At 46.2% G+C, this 18,449-nt stretch overlaps 1 protein-coding gene across 1 annotated transcript in view; it reads left to right on the top strand.

Moving 5' to 3' along the window:
• The window catches only part of pigk (phosphatidylinositol glycan anchor biosynthesis, class K), a 36,332-nt gene that overhangs the window by 9,312 nt on the left and 8,571 nt on the right, over positions 1-18,449 (top strand). The window contains exons 9-10 of the mRNA XM_063220249.1: positions 1,701-1,885; positions 10,554-10,629. Coding sequence (XP_063076319.1) covers positions 1,701-1,885; positions 10,554-10,629 — 261 coding nt within the window. The remainder of the gene's footprint in view (positions 1-1,700; positions 1,886-10,553; positions 10,630-18,449) is intronic.

The raw sequence follows: 18,449 nt of genomic DNA, 5'->3' as shown, positions 1-18,449 counted from the left end.
CCAGGCAACATCAAACACCGTGGCCCCCCAGTGTAGGGATGTATTTTGGCCGATGGCTGCACGCAGCTAGGTCCCTCTGCATTCTCCCTCCCTCCCTCCCTCCCTGCCTGCCTCTGAGTCCACTCTGCGTGGATGAGTGTCAATAATATGGATTTGCTCCGGGGACTGAAAGGATTTGTGCTCACAAAGGAGGCACGCAGACAGTGTCTGCCATATCAAAAAGCATCTTCTTTTCTTTATTCCCCACTGTTGTGTCTGTGGGTGCATCAGTTTTGAGTATCCCTCCATCAATACCTTGTTAAAGTGGTATTAAGGCGGCATTAGCGGGAATTGAATCCAGCAGCGCGGGTGAAGGAGCAGAAGAGAGGACATGAATGAAGTTTGAAATATGTCCCGCTGCGCCCTGCACTAAATGATTGGGCTGAGAATTTCGTCTATATGTCTTTATGGGGATGTAATATATTTTTTGAAAGCCCATCTTACTGGAACTCTTCATCTTTTTTTTTTGGGGGGGGGGGGATTTGCTTCACTCCTGCCTTACCTCAGAGTTAGATTAGGAAGTTCACATTTTCTTATCAGTTCTTGCAGTAGCCTTACCCAGACTTGTATTCTACTACACCATCAACTTAGCTTAAATCTTTGAATACATATTTAAAAAAAAAAAAAAAACCTGCTGTAATGTTTGATACCCACAAGGGTGATCTGTCATTGATTTAAAAGTCAGATTTCAGTCTCTTTCTGGCAGACATCAACAAACTGCTGCTGCATTTTTGACAGGCTAATAGTGCCATCATGAAAATGATTATAGCGTAGCAGCGTTGTTGTAGCTATGGAGGTCATGCTCGGCGAAATGTGTCCAGCTAATGATTAAGCCTCCAAGTCTCCTTTCTTTTCCTCCAACAATGAACCTGGCAGTCCAATTGTCCCTCGGCTTGAATGCGCGGCGCATCCGTTGTCTCACTTAGTCAGTCAACACGACGAGCGGAATCCTAATTGAATTGTGAGGGTGGCATTTTAATTGCTAATGCTCCCTCATTCATTTGCATCTGCCTTGGCGAGTAAAGCTGCTACCTCTGCCTACCTGCCTTCCTGAGGGGGCTCAAGGAGCGCTGGGGAGGTATAACAGGCAGCGGGGTCAGGTCAGCGCCATCAATGTCACATATTCACCCCCCAGGCATGTCTCCTTCACCTCTTAGGGTGCCATCACTCCCTTTTTTTCCCAAAATGAATCTACTGGAGTTGAGTGTTATTAAAGCTGCATGCAGGCCAGAGGCGGTGACCATTTCAGGTTCCCCTAATGAGCATGTGGAGGGTTGCATTGCAAGACGGTGTATCCACCATTTTTGACTTGTGAATTTTATTATTGGAAATGACTGTTCTGAGGTCCCATCACCTATGCGTGAATTCTTGCCATGCAGATATTTTGGGAACATACTTTTTAAACCTATATAAAATGCATTTTGCAATGCAACGCAATGGAATGCCCAATACAGAAATATAAATTTCCCAACATTGTACAAAATGGAGATAGACCATTTTGCAATGAAACCCTTCATATGGAGGTAGCTGAGGGAAGGGAGCTGAGGTGGTGCACTGGGCTGCCTAATAAGAGGTAGGCATGCCTGCGGCCACAAGGTGGCGTCGTTTTTTCACGTGTGGTAATGTGGTGTTCTTTCTTGGTATTTTTTTTTCTGTTACAGTTCAAAGTGTGTCCCAAGAGCCAGTGTGTGTCCACTCCAGGCCACCGTACTGACCTGTTCCAGAGGGACCCTGGCAGCGTGCTCATCACTGACTTTTTCGGCAGTGTTCGAAAGGTGGAGATCACCATGGAAACCATTGATTTGACAGCTGCTGCAGAGCCCCTTTTGGAGGAGAAAGAAACAAGGTACGGTATTGACACAAAGGTTTTCATTTCATGAATTAATATTTGGTAGGAGCTTTGCTCTAAAAAAAACCCCTTCTTATTTACTCTAGAAGGAAATCGTACAGTATAATATTACAGTATCACATAATTGTCCCACAACATTGTTTTCTCTTGTTATGAAAAAGGGTACGTGAGTGTTTCCAGATGTAATTGCTTTCTAAAATTAGATGTTAGAAAATTCTAAATGGAATGCAGAATGCAGTCTGACTCTGATGGTAATGGCTTAAAAACCATGCAATTTATTGAGGTGGTCAGTGCAGTATCGCTTAGATAGTAAGTGAAGCACTGTAAAAATATCACAGTAATATATTGCTGTCTTATCTTATAATGGGTTTAATTAAATTTCCTGTTAATATTTACGAGTTATGAAACTCCAGATATGCTTTTAAGGCTTTTAAGAAGGGTAATAAGATGCTACAAACTGCTGTCTCATCATTTTATTGTTGTGCAGTTTATCACTACATTATTGGAATTTGACACGAGTATGGAGTTCCTTAATGGATGCTTGGGGAACCTACTGCACTTTAATTTCCTTCATGGAGGATTTATTAATGCTACTGAACATGTTGCATCTCCATGGTAGACATGTGTATTGACCTTTTTTTGATGCATTCGCCACACACCGGAATCTGTGGAGTATCAGTATCCACAGGATATGCTGCATAAATACATAGCAAAACATTTGTGAGGTCCCTGGGGATTGCAGCTGTGCAGTGCCTCATATGTCAGTACATGTATGATGTAAATGTACTGACTGATCAGTCTGCACGTGGTGTTCAGAGGAGACGAGATGGAATCTCTTTATTGGCAATAGAACATGCCTTTAGATGCGGAGTTTGATGTCATGGATCTTAAAACATAAAGTAAAATACTGATGATGATTCTACATTTATTCTGGGTCTGGCAATGAATCATCATCGGTAACAGTTGAGTCACATCAAAGCGCACCTGCCATTTCATGCTAAATCTGGGTACGCTCCGTAAAATGGAGAGCATTTATGTTTGAAATTGTAACTCTATAGATGGCGTGAACCAAATGACCTGTTTTAGGGAGGAAGTGTTTCTGGCTAGATTACTTCTACTGATCTCAATAGAGACTCTAAAAGAGCTGTGGGACAGGTACTGTAACTACTGTTCAAATACCCAGCATTAATTCCTTTTCTTCCCAAGAGCATGCAGAAATAGTTTTATTATAAAAAGAGAGGGTCAGACTTGGGGTGTTTACTTGGGTACAGCTATATTTCAGCCCTTGAACAAGGAAAAGTCAATAGAGGAATACAGTGCAACGTGTTTTATGGCTTCATGCAAAGTCCATGTAGTTTTGAGCTTTCATCCTAAAAGTTACTGTGGTGGATGTTTTATTGACAGCTGCCTTTGTGAAACATAACTATATTTGACAGAATGATTAAATAATGTATGCCAAATGGCTCACCCGTTCTTCTTACTGCTTTTTGAGAAATTACGCACACTTGCGAGAAGGGCAGACTGACCTACATTTGTGTTTCTTAGAGTTTGAGTTGCTAAGAAAAGGGGTTCATTTTTTTTTACTAAGTCTTATGAGAATATATTCATACAGGATACTGAGGGGAGAAACTTCTTATTCATTTGTAAACTATTTAGATAGCTTGCCATTGAATGTAAGGTTCTTTTTAAAAAGGATAAATCCTGAAATGAACTCTACACCTACTGCAATGTCCCGTAATTCCTCGCAAAAATGAATGTATTGGCCAATGAATAATTTTCACTCTGTTGCCAGTATCAAATTGTATGCTAGCATTTTCAGATGTTGTTTAACATTGTGGAAAGACATTGAAAAAACCTGCTCAAACACATCACATTAATAATACAAAAATCCTCAGTTACAACAGCGAGCTACAGGCAGATGATGAAGTACGGTACAATAGCCTGCTGTATGTTTAATATTTAATCATGAGTTTTGGAAATACTGCTGGAATTCATGCAGTTCATTCCATGCAAATGGCAGTCCTATGGCAATAGTAGCATTTGGCCACTAGATGGAGTAAATAGATCTTGTTTTGTCTCACTAGTTTGCTTGCTCTCTTTTAAGAAGACCCCCTTTGACATAGTCCAGTGCTCTCTCTTTTCTCTGCATGTCTCTCTTTCCCTTTCTATACATCTGTCTCTTTCTTTCTTTCTTTCCTTTTTCCATCGGTCTCTCTCCCCACACGCAGAGACGCACACAGGCCTACTTAAACAGCTCAAGAGGTCACGCTGTATTTTTCAGTTTGAGGTGCTGTGATTAAGGCAGACTATTTTAAAGGTTTGTCACTTGTCGGTTTAAGATCTAATTTGGTGCTAGTGGAGGAGCAATGTTCCGGTCGCCATAGCCCACGCAAACGCTTAGTGGAGCTGAACAAACAGTTTAACGTCAGTAATGGGAAACTGAGATTCTAAGCACACTTCCTCACGAGAAATCTATTTGCAGCTCATTTCTCTGAGGAGCAGACAAGGCATCTTCGCTAGCGCTCTCTTGTTTATTCTTTCCCCTCCCTCATAATTGATTCTTCTAGGATTCTCAAGGTCACCGCTACGTCATTAATTCCAAACTGATAAACAAACAGACTGACAAACAAACCCATAACAGTGTTGTGTCCACCACCCTTTTGAAGCCTGTTGTGCACGTTAGCAGCCTCCCGGGGGCCTACTCAGAACCGTTTCTCAAAGGCAAATGCTTTTTTTTTTTGTCCGCCACAACCACAGTGCGGTGGATCGTGTTTATTTATGCTTACAAGCAACATAAGTTTCCCATCTATAAAGCCCTTGATATGGTTGACAATTAATTAGCTTGTGTAATGCAGATTTTGCGCTTCTATAGCATGCCGCCTGCCTTGCCGCGGGGGGTATCGCCACCTCGCCTCCCAGACCAGTCATTTTGTAGTGAAATTGGTCGTGCTGGGAAGCCGCCTAGTAATACTGCCGTCTCACTGGTACATACAGTAAACTGGTGAAGAGGAGCACGGACTGGAGGAGAAGGCAGAACAGGAGAGGAGTCGTGCACTCATAGAAGGATGCCGGCCCCCTCACAGGGAAGGGAAGAGGTGCAGTGACGTGAGGGAGAGTGTGGGGCAAGAAGAGGTGGGGGGTGGGAAGAGCATCCAGCTGTCTGGACTGCTCTCGCAAGGGGTTGTCCCTGCTGACGCGGCGGCTGCCGTGCTGGCCAGGTTCGCGGTGACAGCCTCGGGGACCAGCGCCGACTCCCGTTGTCCCCTCTTCCCGTCGTCCCCTCTTCCCGTCTGTGCTGCTGGCGCCAGGCTGCTGTCGACGCGGCACAGCACAGCAGAGAGCCTGTGTACCTGCCCACCGCTGTGAGACTCTCTCGCACAAGCACTGTCACAAAGAAACGCGGAGACGCTATGAAAAAAAAAAACTGGGCAAGATGCTGTGTTTGACTCATTATGGTTTGACAGTCCATCCTCAACGGCATCTGTTCAACCATTAGCTCCTCCAGGTGTCTTGGCCGCAGTAGCGCAGCATGCCGTCTATATGCCTGCCATGGCCTGGATTCTCACACTCCAAGTATTGCAGCCAGTTACTCTGCATTCATTGTGCCCCGGGCAAGCTGTCCACACCGCTGTGTGTGTGTGTGAGTTTGTGTGTGTGTGTTCGTGTTCGAGTGTGTGTGTTTGTGTGTTCGTGTGTGTTTGTGTTCGTGTGTGTGGGCGCATTCATGGGTGTGTGGGCGCGTGTGTGCACGCGTGTGCGTGCATGCGTGGGTTTGTGCGTACGCGTGTGTGGGTGCGTGCGCTTGTGTGTGCACGCGCGTGCATGTGTTTTTGTGTGTGTGACAGAACTAGGGAAGAGAGCAAGGGACCCGTTCTGCATTAATGGCGTGCCTGCCTGCCTGCCCAGTCTGGGGGTGCAGGCGAAGTCAAGGGCAGCAGTTTATTTCTGGATATGTTCCCGTTTGAGAGGCAAGTCTGGGATGCACACGCGGGAACGGAAGCCTCAGGTCCACACTGTGTCGTGCGACTGGTGCTGAACATCTTATCAGTATTTGAGTGAGGAAATGTAGATAAAAATACACCGCATGTAAAGAGGCTAACATAGACAGACACTGTGCTGGCACAACAGAAATAGTTCACTTTGTGGGCGTGTGGTATTTGCAGATATGCATATTATAATTTGAAGTAGAATAGCAGAAGCTAAAAATAGCTGGCTGTTAATTAAAGTTTGAAAACTCCATCTGAAGCTTGTGGTATATTTTATTTACTCCGCTAGGTCAAACGCAAGATGGGCATTTGTTGTTTTCTTTGTACAAAGATTTTTGTATTCTGCAGGTGGAATAGATGAAGTCCTCCCACACACACACATGAAATATACAATACCCTCTCGTTCAACTCTCCCTCTCTACACTGCTTATGTAGATGTGTCCTTCCGCATTGTCATAACACACCCCTCTGTGTTAGTGATTTAAATACATCCCCTCCCCCTAACCCCGGGCCCTGTATCCAGGTCGGCCATGTTTTTTCTCTCCCCCCAGCTGCAATAGCAAGCCGGGGCCTCCATTAAGTAAATTGCATTTTATGTGGAGGGCATTTTAATAGACTCCAACCTCTCCACTTTATTATGTCCCAAGACTTTTATGAGATTGCATTGTGGCGCAGGTTTGCTGAGGGGTGATGATGTTGACTATGCAGCGTAGATTGCAGCCCGGACCCGTAATGAAATGTCAGTGGATGTAACCAAATGGGGAATAAATCACCCCTCTCCTCCCCTCCACCACCACCACCACCAGCAGCGCTGAGGGCGGTGGGAGAAAAGGGGAATAATCCCTGTTGCTCGCACCACAAAGAGTCCCACCCCGTCCCCGCAGTCTTATACGGCTATACTGAAGACAAACGGGAATCCCAACACTTAGCAGTAGCAACACTTAATACAAGCACAGCAACCACCTTATGGGCTTTAAGCCCTATAATTATACCGTGGAGGAGACATTGTCTCTGTGTGTGTGTGTGTGTGTGTGTGTGTGTGTCTGTGTCTGTGTCTGTGTCTGTGTCTGTGTCTGTGTCTGTGTCTGTGTCTGTGTCTGTGTGTGTGTGTGTGTGTACGCGTCTGTGTCTTCCTACACAGCTGGTCTTCGCCAGCATCCCACCCTGCTCTGCTTCTCTAAAGCCTTTCATCTCCTCTCTCCTCCACTGCTGCTGCCTTGCTCTGGTCTCCGCCCCCACCCCTCGTCTGCTTTGTATTGCGCTGTACTGTTTAGCTTCTCCACCTTTTTGCCTTTGTCTCCTGTTGCAAAGCGCTGTAATTTCTGTTCCTTCTTGTTTCCGTGCTCTTTCGGAAAGCCTTTGTGTGACTAAAGGAATAATGAAATGCAAATCTATTGTACACAGTACGCAGTCGAAGACATATTTTTCTTGTTTGTTTTAAATGTATGCAATAGCATCCTGGGGATGCAATACAATGGCTTTAGTTGTGGCAAAGCTACAGTATGTACTTCTATAGCTCAATCTTGTTTTATTATGTTCCTTTACAATTCAGGTGTGCTCTAGGATGCATATTGTCAGAATCAGATGCTTCATGCTGCAAACTAGGAATTTTTCGGCTAATTTGAGAGAAATTGATTTCACATTGTGAACAAATGAATGTTCTATTTTATAAAATAATTTGTAGATTGTGTGTGTTTTCACATCTTAAATATCTGTTTGCGGGTTAGAATCAGGCATTGTTATTGTTTTGAAGGAGCAAGTGACAAGGAGGGTGTACTGCTATATTACCTGTCGTATCTACACTTTAGGCCCACTGGTCGTCAGTCCTTTTCGGAGACTAGAAATAACAGACTCTTTGTAGGCATCCCCAATAGCAGACGGCGGCCCACGCTGTGAGAGCACAGAGCACTCGAGGCTCTGAAAGGCTGCTGATGGAGGAGGATGTGCTGTGCGGTGGTGGCCTAGCGCTAGCAGTCTGCCCTGCCCCGTTCGTTAAGGCTGTTTTGGTAATAGGTGCTCAGCAATACTGATGTCTGCCTGAACACTCGTATTGATCAGCCCAGGGCTTCAAAGCGCCAGAGCCCATCAGGGAGCGCGGTCGGAAAACGGTGTTCAATATTTAATTTTCAACTAACGCTGTGGCCGAGAGATGCTACCTCGTCCGCTCAGCTGCATTTAGCATCAGGCGGCGTGCTGCGCTTTGAACAGGATGCGCTCCCTATGATGTTGAGAGAAAGCCACACAAAGTTCACCTTGGCCCTCACTCACTCACTCGCAGTGTCTGGACAAAGCATTCCAAGTAGTGAAGGCAAGGAGGCGGTGGTGGTGGTGGTGGTGGTGGTTAGTCAATTTGGAAAGGCCATCGAGGGTGCGCGAGAGGGGGGGAAAACAAGAAGGGAAAGGCAGAGAAAAGCTAGAAATGAGTGCCATGGCCTGAGCCCTTGAGTGGGCTGGAGTGGAGTGTAGTAGAGTGGGCAGGTGGAGGTTAGGGAGCCCTGATAAGGTGCAGTGGTCCACAGCAGGGCCGGGCGGCTGCTGGGCTGACAGCCCATTCTGTCAGCCAGCTTAATGGAGAGCCCTATACCTCCGTACACAGGCCATGAGTTCACTCGCTCGCTCTCTCACTGACTCACTGACTCACTCGCTCTCTCACCCACTCACCCACTCACCCACTCACCCACTCACTCACTCACTCACTCACTCACTCACTCACTCACTCACTCACTCACTCACTCACAAGTGTGCGAGGTACGATGTGTAAAATCGAATGAGTACCGTATGTATTCTTTCACTTGCTGGTTCATTCACTCTCTGCTCATTCACTGTCTGCTCATTAAAGCACTCGTTTACTCATTCATTCGCTGTTGCCTTCAGTCCTTTAGGATTATCTGCTTGTGGACCCTCGTGCGGGCCTGTTATTGTTGTGAGCCATGGCTTTGTTCCACTGACTGTATCCTCCTTCCGCTCTGCCAGTCTGTCATGGGAAGGATGGTGTGTGTGTCTGTCTCTCTGTGTGTGTGTGTGTGTGTGTGTGTGTGTGCGTGTGTGTGTGTGTGTGTGTGTGTGTGTGTGTGTGTGTGTGTGTGTGTGTGTGTGTGTGTGTGTGTGTGTGTGTGTGTGTGTGTGTGTGTGTGTGTGTGTGTGTGGCAGAAGGTGTCCTGCCTTCTTCACCAGACACCTCTGAAATTACCTGTCAGTCACCTGCTATCGAGCATGGCGAGAATGTATAAATGATGCTTTTTCCTTTCCTTTTTTCTTTTCTTAATTAAATCGTTTTTTTTTTCTTCTTCTTCATTGCATGTGGTGGTGCAGTCTACAATTCCCTAAAGAAAAGGGGGGTAAAGCAAAAAACGGGGGAGGGTGGTGGGGGGTATCGTAGAAGGAGTGAGTGCAGTCATCGCATTGTAGACAGTCGGAAGCTAATCTGGCCTGGTGGGGATGGGAAGGGGTCGTGCCCATGATGGAGAGTATGACTCACTCCCCTGGTGTCTTTTGTGTCTGTCTGTTTCACTCTGTCTCTGTCCCCATTCTCTCTGTTTTTGTCCTTTCTCTCTCTCTCTCTCTCTCTCTCTCTCTCTCTCTCTCTCTCTCTCTCTCTCTCTCTCTCTCTCTGTCTATCCCTAGCTCTCTCTCCCTCTCTCTCTCTCTCTCTCTCTCTCTCTCTGTCTCTCTCTCTGTCTCTCTCTTTTTCTCTCTATCTCTCTTTCTCTCTCTCTCTCTCTCTCTCTCTTGCTCTCTTGCGCTCTCTCTCTCTCTCTCTCCCTCCTTCTCCATCTTTCTCCTTTCCGTGTACATTTCCTTGTTATTATCCATCACTCTGTCCATTCCTTTCTATCTCACTCCCTTAGGTTTTCTTTACTTTCACATTTTGTGCTCACAATATTGTTTGCTGCTTCCTCTCTACTTCACTTCCTCTTTCTCTCCTCCTCCTTTGCCCTTTTGTGCTTCCATCTCTCTGGTCATCAATATTAGGGATTATTTTGTGTTTCTCTCCATCCAGGTGGAACCCTCCTGCAGAGTACTGGTTGTCTGTCAGTCAGTCTCTCTCTCTGCATTTGTCTGTCTCTGCTCAGTAAGCCTGAAGAGAGCCTTAGCGTCGCCTCCTGAATACAATGCGTTGTCCACTTGTGTATTTGTCCACAATGTTTTTCGCTGCTGTTTTTTTTTTTTTGCTGTTGTGATGGTGTACCATGTCGTCAGTAATGTTGCAGCTGAACAGGGCTGTGTCGTGCATGAATAATCAATACAATTTACTTGAGTGTGTTTGGAGCAGAACAGCTCCTAAACCTGTAGCTCTGATTTCTTTTGTTTGTATTGATTTTTACCTTTCTGCGTGTGCGTGTGTGTGTGTGCGCGTGTGTGCGTGTGTGCGTGTGTGCGTGTGTGCGTGTGTGTGTGTGTGTGTGTGTGTGTGTGTGTGTGTGTGTGTGTGTGTGTGTACGTGAGATATGGGGCATGTGTTTGTGTTTTGTGTAGGTTTGCGTGCATTTCTTTGTTTTCATGTGTTGTTGACACAAGCCAGTGAAGACTCATTTGAGTGTAGAAAGCGCTGGCTGGCTGTCGTGCTCATTAAATTGTGTTTGGGTACGAGCCGAGGCTTGTGTTGGCCCTAAGAGCCCCCAGATGCAGGCGTAACTGATTGACTGTCTTGTCTTGTTTTGGCTGTTCTCTCTCTCCAGGGTCTTTGCTGAGGACTCTCCCACTCAGATGCTGTCCTATGTGGACCAGCTGCCTGTGGCCGAGATCATACACCAGGTGAGATGTTTTTTCTTTTTCTTTGTCTTCTTTTTTTCTAAGTATTTTTTGGGTTTTTTTGCCTTTATTATTATAGGACAGTGTGAGAGTAGGCAGTAAATGGTTGGGAGAGAGAGATGGGGCAGGGCCGGGAAATGACCCCGGCTGGATTCGAACCGAGGTCCCCATGGGCAATGTAAGCCCAAATATGGAGGGCTTAGCGTGCTGCGCCACAGCGCCCCCCTCTCTTTGTCTTCATAAAAGCACCTGTCGTGCTGTCCTGCATGATACAACACGGGCATTAGTTGTGTATACTATAGATGTATATATTTTAGTTGTGCTTATTTTGCATGAATTTAAAACTGGACAGACAACGTCTACAAGGCCCAATCAAAAAATCCTGAGGTTGCGTCTACTGAAAAAAGAAAAAGGCTGACATGCCTTACAAACTAATGAAATACATGCAGGTGTACTCTACAGAGCCAGAAATAGTCTGAGCAGGTGCCAGAGACGACGAAGAAAAAGCCAACCGTGAGATGCAAACCCTCTGGTTACTCACTGTAGACTAGCAATACCAGACCCATAGCTGTATGTAGGTGAACCCTGCTTTATACTTTAAAAGATGTAATGTTATGACACCATACCAAACACACAGTGCATACCTTCCTCCCTCCCTCCCACCTGCCAGCCGCCCCTTCACAGCCTCATAAATAACCAAAAGGGACCATGCCCCTCTCAACATGCAATGGCAACACAGGTCTGAAGGATATTTGTACGTCAATGTCTGGAGTTGTTGCAAGGAGGAGTCTTGAGCTCCAGGCTCCAGGCAGCAGCAGAAGCAGCACAATTTCCAGACCTGCATTTCATAGGAGCTGGGCTGGACTGGCCATCTGGCATACCGGGTATTTACGGGTGGGCTCTGCACCCTCGTGGGCCCCTATTTTCAGAAATGAGAACAAACAAAAAAAACAAAACAAATATATACATATATATATATATATTTTTTAATTATTTTTTAAAGAGGGGCCCACGAAGGTGCAAGGCCCACCGGTAAGTCAATTCTGCTCCGCTAATGATGAGGGGCCTCTTTAAACCAAGTGCCCGGGCCCTATTTCTCCCCCAGTCCAGCCCTGCATTTCATTAGGAGCCACAGGTGCACCAGCGTGAGCAGACTCTGGGAGAGGAAATGGTGGGGGGCGGAGGTGGTCGAGGGAGGCGAGTTTATGAGATTTCAGTGGAGGCAGGTGTGTGTGTGCGGAAAGTTCTTTGCCCATCTCTTCCAAGGTCACGGAGATAAACCAGACTCTGCACCCTGCGGAGTAAAGTGGGCAGGCCAAATAATAAAGGCGAAGAAGAGATGAAAGGGCCGCAGAGATGTAAGATTTGGGAGTGCTGGAGTGATGAGAGGAAGGAAATGTGGAGAGGAAGATGTACAGGAGGTGGCAGACATAAACCGGAACGGAGCTGAGTGGAGGAAGAGGCTCAATGACCATGAGGCTGAAAGAGGATGCGAGCAGCAGATGGGGTTGGTGGGGGTATTACCATACCTGGGTCCTCATCAGTGGTTTCATATATTTCCATTCGAATGTACCGTACGGGGACATTGTTTCTCTCCAGCAGGGCAGGCTGATGTGAATCAAACGGCGCCTCTCACAATGCTTCCTCTTATCTTTTCCATTTCTCTCGCCCTCTTTTTCTCATTTCCGATTCCTGATTGTTGTCATTTTCTCATTTGCGCGAGCAGCAGGACACTGCCGGTTGTGACACGCTTCAATTAAAAGCATTAGCTTATGAAATGACTGGCTGGTGTGTGTTATCAGCGTACCCCTAGATTAATACTTAGCTTACGTGCGCACTTGAAGATGCATCTGTGCAGCTTGCAGTGTTTAGTTTACTTCCCCGGGCCGTGCTGCCATTACATAGCCGTGAGTGACTGCATCCAGCAGGGAAGGAGGGAGGGAGGGAGAGGGAGAGGGAGAGATAGAGAGAGAGAGAGAGAGCCTGTGGTGTATAGCAGGGCTGTAATGGGGGGGGTGCAGGTGGTATTGAAGGGGATGAAGTAGGTGGTAGGTAGTGGGGTCTTGAAGGTGTGTGTGTGTGTGTGTGTGTGGTGGGAGGGTGTTGAATGTGGTGGGGTGGGAGGTAGTAGTAGTAGTAGTAGTGGTGGTGAGAGGTCTGAACAGTGGTGATTGGATCCTGTGCAACATCCTCCTGGCTCAGGCTCCATTAACGGCTCCTTGGTGGGCTCCATCCCATCTCGAGCACCACCACCCGTCCCCCCTCCCCCCTCCCCCCAGCGGCTCCACATTGCTAGGCAGGAGATCACCTGTGGGAGATTGGGATGACTTCCTACCCTCGTCTTCCCTGCTTACCCCCTCACTTAACTAAAGCCTCCATCATCAGACACTCTCGCTCTCTCACTCACACACACACACACACACACACACACACACACACACACACACACACACACACACACACACACACACACACACACACACACACACACACACACACACAGACCCAGGCTGCGTTCTTCCACTCCTGCTGCTGCCTTTGCCGAAATGCTGTATAGTAGCCATTGTCATTTGCAGCCCTTTCCCAACTGTGGACTTTTCTCATCTGTATTGATATTTTAGGTATCAAAGTTACTAGAATATCCAAGTAAAGGAAGGATGAATCACCGCACACTGGCATGCTTTGCTGGTAGTTTATTTGTTTATTCAGGTGATAAAGCAACAGCGAAACGCGTTGTTCACTAAATAAACTACCAGCAAAGAATACCAGTGTGCTGTGATTTATCCTTCCTTCACTTAGATTACTTTTACTGCACATCACCAGCACCTGGACAGTGGTTGTGCACAGGGACGCTACTTTTAGTGAGATACCCTGTTTCGTCTGCTTGTGATAAAGATGCATGATGGATATCCAAAAAAATATTAGATTTTCCTACAATCCAAGGTTGCTTCATCTCAGTGGACTAAAGCTGGAGTACAATGTGCTATCCAATCCTGAGGTATTTACAGTACTGTGACCGTACAGTTCATATAAACATTGTAGGATGATGTGTATCTTTCACAACAACTTTCTTTCATTGTAAAAGGTTGCGTTATCATTGGTCGTTTTTCTGGTTGCTAAGATACAAGAAGCCTTGACATGGAGCCAAAAAAAAGATGGATCTGATTTTATTTTCATAGAAAGTGGTTGGCAAGAACTCTAGTCAAGTTTTTATTTCATAGAATGATGGCGCTTAAAAGCACACTAGCCATTGAATGAACAAATGTCATCCTGCAGATGCAATTTTGGCTCGCTGTATAAGATATGGATTTTCTTAGAGTATAGGGTAGTGTTGGTCTCCAGATTTTGACTTTTAAGTTTTTATCTGTAAATGTTATACGTTTGAACATTTGCCATTATTTTTTCTGTCAATAAAAACAAATCTTAAGCTCAAAAATGTACTGCAGCATCTAGTACAGTGGTTCTCAACCTTTTTTGAACAAATGCCCCCTTGGCCTTATAATAAGCCTCCCAACGCCCCCTTGACATCACCATAAGGTTGACGACGCCCCCATAGTATAAAAAAGAAAATACACCAATGCCCCCTAATGGCAACCAAGCTCCGCCCACTCTCAACTGAATCCTTCTCAACGCCCCCCTAGGGATCCCCAACACCCCCTGGGGGCTGTTCCGCCCCCATTGAGAAACACTAATCTAGTGTGTCTGACTGTTGCTGTCACTACCACATAGGACTCCTGCCAACGTTAGCCGTTCTGCTCCGTCGCCTCATATGCATGTGGACTGCAGCAGCCGCCCCTTTTCTCAGCAGCTCCTTCTGCGGCTCGACCTCTCCTGTCACTGCAGAGCATTAGCGCGCCACAAGGTCGCCGGTCCAATTAATGTTCTGATTGGACCGATATTGTGTGCCTTTAATGTACTACAATTTACTTTGGATAAAAGCCTTTACTGCATGGCTGAATGTAAATGTGACTGAAGTCGTGGTAAGTACTTGCTCCAGGCCTGTGTCTAATCCGGCATTATGCATCTAATGGAGCAGTGGGGGCCCTGTAATGCAGACTGCTGATGTGCCAGCTAATGTACGAGGCTGGGCTGACTTCGCCTTTTCACGTCACTGTCAAGTGCAAGAGCTACTTTGCCCAGCACAGTAGATTGTACTGTACAGTGTGCCGTCATTGCTGTATGTGGTGGCAATGGGGGACCGCAACGTTTCAAACAGATGACACTGACGGCAGCAGCAGCAGCGGCACACAGGCTCTGTGGAAGCAGATGAGAGCATTCCTCTACCAGAGCAGAGCGTGGCTAAAACACTGGATCAGATCGAAACAAGAACGAGGTCACTCTCCTCTTACAATAGTGAGTGCAAGCAGATACCGGTAAGCGTTACAGACAGGCGAGAGGTTTTGCTTTTATACCTCCTGACTGAGTCATGACTCGTGACTCAGCTCTGCCTCTTGATGAGGCTTTTACCTACTAGACTGGTGTCCCTCTACCAGAACCCACCCGCAGTCAGCTGCCCACCCCCCTCTTTTGATGTCGAGTTGTTGCACTGAGGATGTGAGAAATGGGCCGCCAGAGTCTTGCTCCTTCCCGGTGTTCTGTCGAGATGTGTTGCCTCGTCGAGATGAGCGACCGGTCGCCCTATTCGATAGTGGTGTTCTATCGATTTGCGATGCCTCATCTAAATGAGCGACCTTGATTTTCCGCGGAAGGCGTTTCAATCGGTCCAAGTAGGACTGTTTTAATAACCATTACTTTGTTTATTTCACTGACAGGGGTGTGCAATCGTTCGTGCGGAGTTTAATAAGAACGTGCGGCTGCTGACCACTAAAAAACCGTGAGCCTCTCGTTTGAGCAAGTTAAGAAACGTGCCATATGAAAGAGACTGAGATGAGTTTGCGCAAATACTGGAGAAAGTGTTTGGGATCAGGGCCTGGTAAGGGTTGTTTAATGCAGCCATTTGCTGTTAGTTTGGTTTCAATGCGACGTGGGCTCGCAAGGCAACGCCATATGAAATGATGTGCTATGGGGATAAACAAGCGCGATTAGAGATTCCCAGATAGCAGATGCAGATAGCAGATAGAGGCTTTGTTTTGGCAGATGTCTGTCAATTTATGGGCAACACCTCTTTTAATGACCGGGATCATTTTCTAAACATCCCCACCAGTGGATTTCTTATTATCATGTTCAGGCATTTTACAATGCAGTCGATTCAAATTCTTGAGTGAAAAGGGTGGAGGGAACATTTTGACAGCTCAATCAGAGATGGCGATTTTTTCCATTTTGCAATGAGAACGCCTCTCTACATAAATAGTAGGCTAGGCCTATTTTCTGATCGATGTTACAATGTTCGAGGCTGCGTGTGTGAGCGATTACGGTTAGGCAACAAAGTAGCAAATGTTCGAGGCCACGCTATTTCGCAGATTTTCCAAACTGAGAATATGTAGTACCTATGCCTGATAATTACGGGTAGGCTACAAAAAGCGTTGCTGGGTTGGAGTTTAGTTTAGTTTATTTAGTTTAGTTCAACAGGGACCATGCACAATACACATTGATTACAGAAGTAAAAAGATGGCTTGTGCCAGATTATAGCTATATAGCTAATTTCCATCTGCAGTCCCTGGACAGGTAAAACAAATATTAAAATACAATAACATAGACAAGATAAACAAGTAAGCACATCCATAGGCCATTGGTCAAACACACACACACACACACACACACACACACACACACACACACACACACACACGCACGCACGCACACACACACACACACACACACACACACACACACACACACACACACACACACTAACCAAGTTAAGTCTGAATCACTACACAGGTGTATGATCTGCTGGATGATCCACGCTATTTCATACAGATTGAGTCACTAAAGTTGACTGTCTCAGGGGATCCTATCGTAAACTGCGGTCTCACAATTCGATGGGCAATCACCCGCGAAAACCGCCGCGAGGGTGTGCGCATGCGTGCGCCTGCTCAGTAGCGAAAAGAATCACATCTCGATGGGTCGCTCATATCGACAGGACACCGGCTGGATGGAGCCTGTTTCCCAGCTGTCCCTCGTTGTGGTGCTTAATTGCTCATGCCTGGCAACGTCGCGAGTGATGAGCTAAAGCATCGGTCAGAAGCAAGATCCTCTTCCTCTCCAACTGTCGCCTTTGTTGTCTCTCGCTGCATTGAAGATAGCAGCACATAGGAGGATTTTTTTTCTCCTCCACCACGCCAGAAGTTGAATTCATTAAGCCGCGGAACATGATGGAGGAGAACATTTCTGCTATTTGACATTCCGGAGCAAAAAGCGTGAGACAAAGTTTTTATCAAAGACTTTGTGCCAAAGTATAGCTTGAATAATCATGCGGGCGCCTCCGAGCAGCCAAGGCTAACCCAGCCAGCCAGATGAAATTACTGACCCATTGCATCAGCAGCGTGGCCATAATGAAATGTTCCTGCGCGTAATGGGGTCTGTCCCCTCTGACCCGAGAGGCGCTAGTCACACTTTTGTTGCTGCGAGCTCTCTTGTGTTGCATCAGTAGCCAGCCACTTACAAGCCCGACTGAGCCTTTTCAGTTTCTTTAACTGGACTTTTCCTCCCTGACCGACAGTCAGGGCCTCGCTGTTATTGTGACCTGTTGAAGGGACCTCTGATTTAATTTTGAAATGAAAGGTATCATTTGTCCGCACCAGGTATCGGTGCGGCAGCAGCAGATTGCTCTACGTAATGGGAAATAAAGTTACTGAGAAGTTAAAAAAGTAGTTGCAGAAAGGGTACCGAGTTCACTAGTATAGTCAGAGTGTGAGAATTGCTGAGACGACACTTAGGCTAACTGGAAACTCTAACAAGAACCCTTATCTGTGCAAAGGCCACAGCACAAAATGGAACATGCTTTTTTAAAAATACACCACCAGCTTTATTTAAGCACAGACCCTAGAATAGAACCCTAGAGATGATTGGATGCACATATGTGTGCACGAGAACACCCCAATCTCCCAGCTTGGTTTTTAATCTAAACGAATGTGAAAGCATCTGGGCCATTTAGATATAGCACTACTGCTCCTGCTCACCGTGATGCACTCTCCAGTTCCCCTTACCGTGCAGCTGTGATGCATCTCTCTTGTACAGCACCACAGTGCATCCCTCAGTAGAGTTGTGCACTACAGGCTTGTTAGGATGTCACAGATTGTCTTCTAAACTATTTTCTTTTACACATATTTGTTGAGGTAAGATGTACACTGAAAGTAGGGGTGGGCAATAGGGCAAAAATGTCATATCACGATTTTAACATAAAACCTCGTTTCCGATTTTTTTTAATCAAGATCCCCCGTCGAAAAAATTAAAGCAACAAAAAAACAGTCACTTTATACACTTGCAATTTGTAATTATTGTAATTGTAGTACAATAATGTAAGGAATAAAAGTGAAGACAACACTAAGTACTGTACTAATCACTCTGATACTGATGGTAAACATCCTCACTGCAAGACGATCTGTACGATTTCTCCACTTTGGCAGATTCGAGACGGTCTTGTACTCGATTTCACGACTCACGATTTAACATCGTCATATCGCCCACCCCCTTATCTCCTTGGATCTAGTGTGAGTTTTGCAGGGCAATTGTCATATGAATCCACATTCAATCAAACTCATTCCACCTTTCCCACTGAACATCTTCAGCCTTCACGTGCGAGGGGGGACTTGGTGGAAGAATGTTCCAGAGCTTGTTGGCAAATAGGGGACAGGTGTAGGACGTGCGGTGGCCGTGACCAGGCAGCTGGTCGTGTTCCTAGTGTCTGATGTGCTGTCCCT

Source organism: Engraulis encrasicolus, chromosome 16 (genome assembly GCF_034702125.1).
Source record: "Engraulis encrasicolus isolate BLACKSEA-1 chromosome 16, IST_EnEncr_1.0, whole genome shotgun sequence".
Lineage (NCBI taxonomy): Eukaryota > Metazoa > Chordata > Actinopteri > Clupeiformes > Engraulidae > Engraulis > Engraulis encrasicolus.
The sequence above is the reverse complement of the archived record's forward strand: the minus strand, read 5'-3'. Positions and strand labels throughout refer to the sequence as shown.